The sequence below is a fragment of the Mus pahari genome, chromosome 8, assembly GCF_900095145.1.
Source record: "Mus pahari chromosome 8, PAHARI_EIJ_v1.1, whole genome shotgun sequence".
In the NCBI taxonomy this organism is placed as follows: Eukaryota; Metazoa; Chordata; class Mammalia; order Rodentia; family Muridae; genus Mus; species Mus pahari.
The window spans coordinates 48,744,088-48,755,420 of record NC_034597.1 but is presented as its reverse complement, the minus strand read 5'-3'; the positions used below and the strand labels follow the sequence as shown (position 1 = coordinate 48,755,420).

The 11,333-nt window shown below is 41.7% G+C and overlaps 1 protein-coding gene across 3 annotated transcripts in view; it reads left to right on the top strand.

The window, feature by feature from the left end:
• Positions 1 to 760: 760 nt before the first annotated feature.
• Positions 761 to 11,333, top strand: part of Xpo4 (exportin 4) — an 84,589-nt gene continuing 74,016 nt past the window's right edge. Inside the window, exon 1 of one of the 3 annotated variants that reach the window (XM_029541922.1) lies at positions 761 to 1,131. In XM_029541922.1, the coding sequence (XP_029397782.1) occupies positions 1,063 to 1,131 (69 nt within the window). In that variant the 5' untranslated portion in view covers positions 761 to 1,062. The remainder of the gene's footprint in view (positions 1,132 to 11,333) is intronic. The other 2 variants (XM_021204077.2, XM_029541921.1) reach the window with 2 other exon arrangements.

Genomic DNA, 11,333 nt, shown 5'->3' with positions numbered 1-11,333 from the left:
AAATGAAAAAGAAATCATTTTAAAATTACTGCAATTCTATTTCGGAGACACAAAAACCTCAAAGGGGAGGAGAGCAGACTTACAGATCTCTGGGAAAATCAGGAAGGCTACAGAAGGAACTCAAAAACGTGGATTTACCCCAGAAAGCAGAACAGGCACTCAACAAAACTCAGAAAATGGAGATGTCAGGTCGAAACAATACAAATACTTCAACTAGACCACCTTTTGAACATTGAACTTGCTAATGTCAGGATCACTTTCCTGGACGTAGACTTAGAAAAACAAAACCCTAAAGAGCGGGAGAGAAGACAACGCGTTGAAGTTACTGTGACGCACCTTTCCTCGCAGGTTCTGTACTTTAGCATTGCTCCTATAAACTCCAGAAGCACAAAGCTGGCGGCAGCTGAGCTCTTACTGACTTCGGGAAGCCAAGTGGTTAGGGAGAGGGTTTCAATCGAGAAAACCAAGCATGCCGACCTCGGATGCCCCCTTCTCACAGCGGAACGAACCGCGGAGCGGGAGGCAGGAAACGCATGAATTCTGGGCGTAGGCGCACCCTTAGGAGAGCGCTTCCAAGGCTAAGAGATCCTGCTCCGCACTGGACAGCCTATGCGAGCGGGAGGAAGCTCCCGCACGGGCAGGACAGCCGTACCTTAACCGGCAGCTAATGGTACCTTAACCAGCAGCTAATGGGCTGCGCGGCTCCGGTCCAGGACCTCGCGGCCCGCACCCAGCAGGGAACCACGCATGCGCAGGCCGCAGACCCGCGCGGGATGCCCCGCCGCGGCTGACAGAGCCAACCGCCCGGCTTCGCCCGGTGCCGGCTACCGCCGCCCTTCTCCCAGCGCCGCGACCGGCCTCACGCTTGTCTCCTTCCGGTTGCTCCAGGACTCGGCGGTCCCGTCAGGCCGCTGGGGCCGCGACGCCGACCGCGGCTGCGACCGCCCACCGCGGCTGCGACCGCCCGGGAGGCGCGAGAGGCGCCGGGGTCGCGGCGGCGATTGGCCGGCCGCGGCGCCTGCTCCCAGAATGCAGCGCATGGCGCGTCATTGAAGAGAGACCATGATGGCGGCGGCGCTGGGGCCCCCAGAAGTGATCGCTCAGCTGGAGAACGCGGCCAAAGTTCTGATGGTGAGGACGCCGGGCCCGGAGAACCGCGGGATCCGTGGGACTCCGGCTGGCTCTCCCGGGTCAGGCCTGCTGTCCGCTGGGTTGGTGGCCGGGAAGGGCCTTGGGATGAACCCTGAAGTGGAGGTGGTGGTGGCGTGGCGCAGGATTCTCCATCCTACTTTCCTCCTGCCTTGGTTCTTTACTTTCTAGTGCTGTCTCCTTCCCTGACCGCCTCGCTCCTCAGCCTGGCATTGGGGTGTAGTGGTGTAAGATGGAGAGTTTCCTGTGCCGCCAGCTTCGCTCTATACCTCGCTAGGCAGACTGGGTAGCAGAGCAAGGCACAGGGTGAACCCCGCAGGACTTGGATCAGGGAGCATTCTTGGGACTGTGTGCATGACGCTGGGGAGTTGATCCTGTTAGAAGAGGGATGGCACAGTCTGGGTGCTGTTAGCAACCCTCGTTCCCTTGTGGATCGGGTCCCCTAGTTCTTTGCTTGATATGCAGGCAGTTCTGGGTAACCGCAGCAGGCGGCACGTGGACGGACCGGCCGGAGGGAGAGAGGCTAATCTTTAGGACCAAGGTCGTTGGGGCAAAACTTGGTTCAAGACCTACTCTTTGTGTGTTTCGCGATTTGGAATACTGACTCTGTGGTACTTATTAGCTGAAGTCTTACAACCACCACGAAATAGTTTGATGAGGGTGTTTGAGCAGGACGAGTCGGTATTATAAATAGTATTCCACATAGGGAGCAAAAGTAGGGATAACTATGTTTAGTTACTCAGTAAACTGTGTCTTATGCTTGCTGGCTCAGCTTGATTTCTTTCTTTCATTCTTTGTAAACTAAGACGATTGCATTTGTAGGTCCATTTTATTACTTGAAATGATTTAGACATTTTGACAACGAAATACAGCTAGATTTCTTTTTTACCCTGAACTTTTTTAAGGTTCCTGTCAAGGTTTGTGTTGGAGCATCATATTTAAGGATATTTTAGTTAAGGCCTGGAGAGGCTGCTCAGTAGTTAGGAGCACATGCTGCTTAATAGAGGACCTGAGCAGGTTCCCAGGTCAGGGTCCAGGGGCAACTGCACCGACATAAACACAATGAAAAATTAATGTTAAAACATTTAAAAGTAATATTTGCGACAATTCTAGAGCAGTCATTAGTGTCACCCATTAAGTTTTGTCTTCATATACAATATCAGATGGCTTTTAGAAAGTGAGAAGAGGGCCTAGAGAGATGGCTCAGGGATTAAGATCACTTGTTGCTTTAGCAGAGGACCCTGCTCAGAACACAGGGTGATTTACAACTGTCCTTGACTCCAGTTTTAGGGTATCTGATGACCCACAGGCCATGCAGATAAAAACACATAAATCTTTTTTTAAAAATATGCAGGAAAATCTTAAGTTTAATAAAAGTTTACTAAAATCCCCAAATACAGCACCCCTGAAATTACCTGATTTTCTAGGAAATCGCGGTACTGTTTTTAATTCTGGATTCAAAGAACTCAACAGTGCTCTAGTACTGAAATTGAAAAGTTAATTGATGGTGTTTATCATCGGCCTGATGGAATTTAGAATTTGTGCTTGGCAGTGTGTCTTCTTTTTTCTTGATAAGGCTAGTTTTTAATCAACTGTTTATAGATGGGTAAGAAAAATGCTACTAGTATTCTGTTGAGTGCTAGATTTGGGTTCTATATTATGAATTCCTGTTGCAGCTTTGCACTGTTGAGAGAAATTGAGGTTCAAAGCAGTAGATCACAGCAAATTTAGTGATGAAACTGATCCATTACTTAGTTTACCAGATTCCCAGTTCAGAATTTAGAACTCTTTACTCTGTAACATAGCTAGGTTAGAACTCATTATGTTTGTAGTCCATGTTGGCCTTGACATTTTTGTGGTCCTTCATCAGCCTTCAGAGTGTTAGACCACAGGCATGCACTAAATCCTAACACTTTTTAACTGTTAATTTTTTATTCAACATGTTGTTTTTCTCAAAATCAGAATATTAATTATCCTACAAGGGTACATTTAGAATCGGTCCTTTTAAGGTTATGGAGTAAGATGTCAAACATAAAGTATTAAGATGGACCTACAGGGTGACGGGTATAAAGGGCTTAGTGAGATGGATCACTGGGTAAAAGTGCTTGCCACCAAGCCTGTGACCTGAGTTGGATCCCCAGAAACCACATGGTAGGAAAAAAATGATTTTTGTCTGAAAGGTATTAATAGATATTTCCTGCTTGCTAGGAAATAAATTTAAAGGTAGATGACCTAGAATGGTGAAGTGCTATTGTAGATTAGTCATGATAACCAAATAGAGTTACATAACTTTCTGAAAACATAGTGGAAATGGGAAACTGTTGTTTTGAGACAGTGTCTCATTTTTAGTCTTAGCTGGCTTGGAATGCAGTCTGTAGGTCGGTGACCTGCCTCTGCCACCAAGTGTTAGAATGGAAGAGTGTGCCACCACATCATATGATGGGGAGAGGGGGGGAGGGGGAAATGGCTTTGTTTTGAGACAGGGCCTGTCCTGGAACTTCCTCTGTAGTCCACTCTAGCCTTGAATTTCCTGTCTCCGTGCCTCAGCCTCCTGAGTGCTGGGATTATAGGTGTGTACCACCTTACCTTCATGGAAATGTATTTAAATAAGCTTCCCAAAGTCATATTTCAAAAAGATTCAGGTTGTTGACTTTTGCTTGAGGATGTAGCTATTTTACAGAGTAAAACCAATCATACTTCCTATGCTGACATTCTCTTCATTGAGAGTTTTTTTTTTTCAAATTTAATCAGGCTACCTAAATGTAGTCTTGAAAACTTGATATTGAAAATATATATCACAGATTATAGCAGAAATTATAGCAGAAATATCAAACTGTATTATTTTAAAGTAAGTCAATTCACAAGTATTTCCCACCCCATTCCCCCTTCTTATGTACACTGCATAACAGTTTAAATATGCTTTGCCCTTTCTACTGTCTTTTACAACACATGGTCTATGTTTTTTCCTACTTACTTACTTACTTATTTATTTACTTACTTACTGGCTTTTACAATACATAGTCTATGGTTTTTCCTATTTATTTATTCATTCACTCACTCATTCATTTTTATATCAATGATGATATACTATGAATATTATCCCTGACTTAAAATGATCTTTGGCAATACCTTTCTGAACAGTAACAACTCAAGCTATACAGAAGTGTGGGATATGAGGACAATTACAAATTCCCTAAACTGTTCCTCCAGTGATAACTGTTTCTTGAACATCTCTAGAATTATAACATATACACAGGCCTACTCATTGCTGTGCCGGCTCACTCATTGAATTCTAGCACGAGAAAGCAGAAGTAGGAGAGTCTCTAGGAGAGCCAAGCCTACATAGATAGTGAGACCCTGTTTCAAAGAAAAACCCAAGAAACAAAACAAAACAGACAGCAAACAAAAATATATCAAGAAGAATAACAGTGTCTCTACAAAATCCTGTCCTGTCCTGGAACTCTCTGTATAGACCAGGCTCACCTTGAACTCACAGAAATCTGCCTCTGCCTCCTAAGTAAGTGCTGGGAATTAAAGGCGTGTGCCACCACACTTGGCCACCAGGAACATTTTTAAAGCAAAAATGAAGGGTCTTTAGACTCGATGCGCCACTTACTAAAGTGTGTGTAGAAATTACAATAATTGAACTGTTTGTGCACTGTCTTGGAAAACAATAGAAGGTTGTATCAGAACAATCCAAAGCTAAGTACGATGGTGCTTTAAACTGTCAACAAAAGGGGAAGTAGGCTCTGCTAGTAGAAGTAGAAAAGATGACAAATTGTAGTAAAAGCTTAGCATTGAATTCCAGAAGCCTTAAAAATTCATCTTCTTTTTTTTCTCCTGCTATTTCACTTGTAGGCATTTATTCAGTCTATAAAAGTAAACTGGTATTCTATGATAGTTAATGAAATTTTATGGAATTAAAAAAACCATAGGTCTAATAATATGTAGTTGTTTTATTTTTTTGTAGTTTTTCTTTCTTAAGATTTATTTATTGTTATATTAAGTACACTGTAACTGTCTTCAGACACACCAGAAGAGGACATCAGATCCCATGACAGATGGTTGTGAGCCACCGTGTGGTTGCTGGGAATTGAACTNAGGACTTCTGGAAGAGCAGTCAGTGCTCTTAACCACTGAGCCACCTCTCCAGACCCTGTTTTTTTGTTTTTGTTTTGTTTTGTTTGTTTGTTTGTTGGTGGGGGTTGTGGGAGGACACAGTTTGAAACCAGATCTTTTTATGTAGCCCTGGCTGTCTTGGAACTTCTTAACTAGATCAGGCTAGTTGTAAATTCACAGAGATCTCCGTGTGCTGCCACACCCTGCCTGACTTTTTTTTTAATGGAAAGATCTGAGTGGATATGGAAAGATGTTCAAGATAAGTGAGGTAAAGGTGCAGAAAAAAATTTGTCCTATTTTGGTTTTTTTAAAAATAAAACTTCTAGCAGGGTGTGGTGGTTCATGCCTTTAATCCCAGCACTTTGGGAGGTGGAGACACACTGGATCTCTGAATTTGAGTTTAGCCTGGTCTACCACTGAGAGCAATAGTACACAATCTTTTTAATGCTGTGACTGTCTAATACAATACAGCTCCTCATGTTGTAGTGACTCCCAACCATAAAGTTATTTTCATTGCTGCTTCATAACTGTAGTTTTGCTGCTGTTATGAATTGTAATGTAAATATCTGATATGCAGGATATCTGATATGACCCTTGAAAAAGTTATTCAACCCCACCCCTCACCCACCCCCGCCCCCAAGGGGTCTGGAACCACAGGTTGAGAACCACTGACAGTTCTGGGGCAGCCAGAGCTACATAGTGACCCTGTCTTAAGAAACCAAAAAAAAAAAAAAACCCGGGCGTGGTGGTGCACGCCTTTGATCCCAGCACTTGGGAGGCAGAGGCAGGCGGATTTCTGAGTTCAAGGCCAGCCTGGTCTACAAAGTGAGTTCCAGGAAAACCAGGGTTAAAAAAAAAAACCCTTTCAAAAAAAAAAAAAAAAAAAAAAAAAAAAAAAAAAAAAAAAAAAAAAAAAAAAAAAAAAAAAAAAAGGAGGAGGAGATGGAAGAGGAAGAAGAGAAGAAGAGGAGGAGAACAAGGACAATGACGATGACCACATGCATGTGTTTGGGTCTCCATAGAACAGCACTGGAAGGCCTGCACTACATTGTTCAGAATGACAGTGAAATATGATTGATGTGGCAAGAGCCCTCAGTTTCTGTTTTTATATGTTATTTGAAATTTTTATAGTATAAAACATTACTTGAATCATAAATAATTTTTGAATTCAGGTCCCCTACCAGAGCAGTACATGCTTTTAACTACTGTGCCATCTCTTTAGCCCCCCCAAATTATTTTTTTTAGTTGATAATTTATGTATTTTGGGGGGTTATGTTTGATGCATGAATGAAAAAATGTACATATATATTATGTAATGTTCAAATCAAGGTCTTTTAAAGAAAATTACAAGTGTGTCATAGTTTATATGGAGGCTGGGTTTGTAGTGTTGTATTTGTAGGTCGGGTTATTCTGTTTCCACAGATTTGTGTAACTGCTGCTAGCTTAGCATAATTTTGTCAACAGATAAAGAGAAAATGTTTTTCAAGTGAGGAAAAGTTAATGGACAGGCAATAGGGACTTACTCTCTATTCAGTTGTAATTGTGAGAAAAGTTAGGTCACCTCTAAATAACAGTACTCAAGAGTAGAGCCTTTCAAAGTTTACACTGTACAGTCAAGTCAGTCTTGGGGTGACTGCAAACATCCCAGATTCTGTTGTCTTCTGTAGAGAAGTCCTGGTTAAGTAGACAGTATTTCATTCTATTTCCTGGTCTTTAATGCTGAAGCCCTTTAGGTCTGGAAGCTCAGCGGAGCTCTTGGCCCTGCTTTACACTCCAGCTATGAAGCTGTTGCCACCAAGCCTTCCTTCTCTACCAGGGCTGGCTACACAATCTCGCAAGGCCCAGTGCAAACGAAAATGTTAAAAAGGGGATGAAAGTACTGCTGAAGGTTGCCAAGTACGAAGCATTTTCTTGTTAAATATTTTATTATAAAGCAGGTGGCAGGGGGTGGCTTAGTTGGTGAAGTACAGGCTGGGCAGGCATGAGGACCTCCATTCAGTTTCCCAGACACCAGATGCAGAAGTGCAGGTATGTGACTCTCACTGGGGAGACACAGACAAGCGTGCCTGGAGCTTGCTGCCCAGCCAGTTTCAACAGTAGAGAGCTCTGAGTTCAAAAAGATACTTGCCTCAAACAAATCGAGATGGAAAGCTGCAGAGGAAAACATCATCCTCTAGTTTTCACAGGACACCTGTGTGTGTGCATAAACAAGTACACACTGTGCATGGATATGTAATAGTAATTTGTGAGGAAGACAAGTCACAGGACATGGCATTTTGGTATCACAATGTTTAAGAAATAATTGCTATTATTTATGTGTATGTGTGTTTTGTCTATATGTATGTCTGTGTACCATTTGCATGCTGAGGTCAGAAAAGAGTGTCCGGTTCCCTGGAAATGGAATTTACGTAAGGTTGTGAGCCTATGTCGATACTGAGAATTGAACCTGGGTCCTTTGGAAGAGCAGCCACTGCTCTTTACACTGAGACATCTCTCCAGGCCTCACATATAATGTAGTTGATGTGATGTCTTGATTGGTATGTATTCTATAAATGTATTAATTTTTTGGGTTGTATTTTGTGTTGTTGTTTTCTTTTGAGATAAGATCTTCCTGGCTGGCCTGGAGCTCTAGAGATGAGTGTGCCATGTGTTGTTTTTAAAATTCTTTTTGCAAGTTCATCTTTAGTCAGAGTTGAAAGTGACATCAGTGGCTTTTGCCAAATATGAGGCTGCAGTTTCTTTCTGTTAGAAAGATAGTTCTGCTGATGCACCTATCCCCACAGCTGCTGGATTTTAAAGTTAATGACATTAGAGTCGTTTTCTAGTTAATTATCTTGAAGTGTTAAATACATTTCGAGCTGATGATTCTTACAGATTTTTAAAAATTTTTTAACTGTACAAATCAGTCTTACGTACTTTTGAATTTAGATGTAAATGTACATAGTATTTCTGTTTTTTTTCTGACAGTTGTTATTGGTAGTAGTCTTAACAGTACATTCTTAAGAGACTCACTTTATGAGTTATAGAATTTAAAGACCCTGATTATGCATCTTGTTGTTTTATCTTCAGTTATAAGAAAATAATTTTGAATTTCTTCCTCATTAGAAATTAGGTCATATAAAGTGTTTATATTAAAATATCACCTTAGTCTGGTGGGATAGCTTCAGTGGTAGAGCTCTTGCCCAGTGTGCATCAGGCCCTGTGTTTAAAACTAATTTCTCCCTTTCTAAGCTTTTAGTTACTTGCTTTTTTTTTGGTGGAAATTCAAAACCAGTGTTTGTAAACTGAAGAATTCTAGTGATTTCTTTTCTTTTCTTTCTTTTTTTAAATTAATTAATTAATTAATTTATTTTATCTGTAGCTATACAGATGGTTGTTGGGAATTGAATTTTTAGGACCTCTGCTCGCTCTGGTGAGCTCCACTTGCTCTGGTCAACTCTGCTAGCTCAGTCCCTGCTTGCTCCGGCTCAAAGATGTATTTATTATTTTATGTATTTATTATTATTTTACGTAAGTACACTGTAGCTGACTTCAGACGCACCAGAAGAGGGCATCAGGTCTCATTGCGGGTGGTTGTGAGCCACCATGTGGTTGCTGGGATTTGAACTCAGGACCTTTGAAAGAGCAGTCAGTGCTCTTACCCACTAAGCCATCTCTCCAGCCTTCTAGTGATTTCTTGAAGTGATTCTCTTTGTTCTATACTTTATTGACCCAAGTTCACTTAGTGTGGCTGACAGTTTCTATCCGTGGCGCTCAGGTTGTGGTTGGGGTTAGAGTTTAGGATTAGGCTTTGGTGATAGATAGACAAGATAGTTTCCTACTGTAGGTTCCAGCATAGTCTGCGTATGAAGTGCCCTAGCATGTCACTGCTGCCAGTCAGGCCTAGGTCTCACCTCAGCCACCTGAGAGACCTTGGTGCCCCAGTTTACCCTGAAGTGTGTAAGTTCCTAAGCACTTCAGGACAGCAATAGTGATGCCCTTTTGAGAGGGGGGCCCTATGTGACTATAGAATGCCTGTCCCTGAAGCCTGTGGAACTCTTGCATTACTGAGCCATCCATCTGTCAGCATTGATTGGCTCTCTTTCAGAGCCTTACTTGTTTCTGTTCAGTTGACTTAAGATTCCCTTCTTTGACTTTTGCCTAGTTAACACTCTATTTCTTAGTTCCTGTAGTTGTTTATTTCAGTCTAGACTAATGCTTGTTTGTGGCCCCCCCCAACCCCCAATTTGGTAACATTTCTAAGCATGCAGTGATACACAGTGTGACTGCTGACTGCTATAGCTAGCAGAAAGCCCCTGCAGCATTAAGGGGTCATGAGAATTGCGAACTCACTTTTGTCCTGCAGCATCAAGCTTATGTAGGGTCACATCATGTGCATTTTAGATAGTCATTTGAGGTGGAAATATTTGAGCAGAGTGCGGTAGGGGAGGGCAGATAGTGCTGTGGGAGAGTCTGGAAACAGACTTCTCAGGTTTGAACAGACCCAGTTTTCTTCCAAAGGGCAACAGCAGGCTTTGGATAAGTTACTGGCTTGCCAAGCTTCTTAGAGCACTTTTCCCTCTGTGAGTCTCTGTGGCTACTCTAGTTTTCTTAGTTTTTCTTGCTGTTTTCCATCCTACACAAGGCGTTTTGTAAACAATTCATTATGCCTAGAGTGTTCTTCACTTTTCAGGGGAGCCTTGGTTGGCCTGGGAGGTAAGACCCACCTGTTCTGTACTGACCTACATTCAGAACTGCCTGTATGCTACTTGGTCAATACTGGTCGCCCTTGTTAGACTCTTAATATATTTAGTTTAGGACTTTGCTTGCTTTTCTGTGATAGTTATGCCTAGCATCTGGCACAAAGCTTGTCTTAGAGTAGTTGCTTTAGGATAATTGAATGAAGAAAATGAATAATGAAATGCAGGGAGTAGCGTGTTGTGACCCAGAGAAAACAGGCGTCTGTGGCCTGCGCTAAGTCCTTTCACCACCATAATTACCTTGAGTTTGTACATTGGTGAGACTTAGGAGAGGTAGAGGGTGCTGAGATTCTGAACAAGATTGGGGTGGGGAATATATTCATTTTAATTTTTTTAATGCCAAAATAATTGATGGAGAAATGAGTGTGTGTGTGTGTGTGTGTGTGTGTGTGTGTGTGTGTGTATGGAGAAGGTGAGGACTGATTCAAGCAGGCTTAGACTTTGTTTTCTCAATGTTCATCTTAAAAAATTAATAAATACTATTATAATCCATAATACAGCCATGTTTAATTATGAAATTATTTACTATTATTTACTTTCACCTATCAAGTGTCATCATAGAGAAGTCACTGTGTGTGTGTGTGTGTTTGTGTGTGTGTGTGTGTATGTGTATGTGTGTAAAAGTACAAGTGGAAAAGTTACTGAAGTAATGGGGATTAATTAAAAGGAAGTATAATAAAGGGTCTACAATATCTAATTTTTGTTTTGTTTTGATCTAACAATGAGGATATTTAGCAAGTTAGTTAGCCTTCGTGTCTGTTTTTTCAACTACAGTAGGGTAATGAATGGGACTGATGACATGGCTGAGTGGCTAGGAACAGGCACTGCTCTTGAAGAGGACCTGGCTTCTAGTCCCAGCACCCATGTTAAGTGACTCACAACCTCCTTCCAATCCAGCACTAGGGATCCTATACCTTTGGCTTCCAAGGGTACTTGTACTCACATGCACACCCACGCAGAGACATAATTACAATTGAAATAAATCTTACAAAATTAAATAAAACAGGGAATAACATTTTTAGAAAGAGTAAAACAAAATTGTTTAAGAAGTCTTTTCACTGCTCTGACAAACTTATGTTTTCTTCTTAACATTTTATTAAAGTTGTGTTTCAGTTTTAATTCTTAAATTCTCCTATATAAAATGAATTGATTACTTTGTACAATGTATATAAAGATCTGATTTTCTTTCCTTTTTTAAAAAAGATTTATTTATTTGTTTGTTTATTTTGATTTTTCGAGACAGGGTTTCTCTGTATAGCCCTGGCTGTCCTGGAACTCACTCTGTAGACCAGGCTGGCCTCGAACTCAGAAATCCACCTGCCTCTG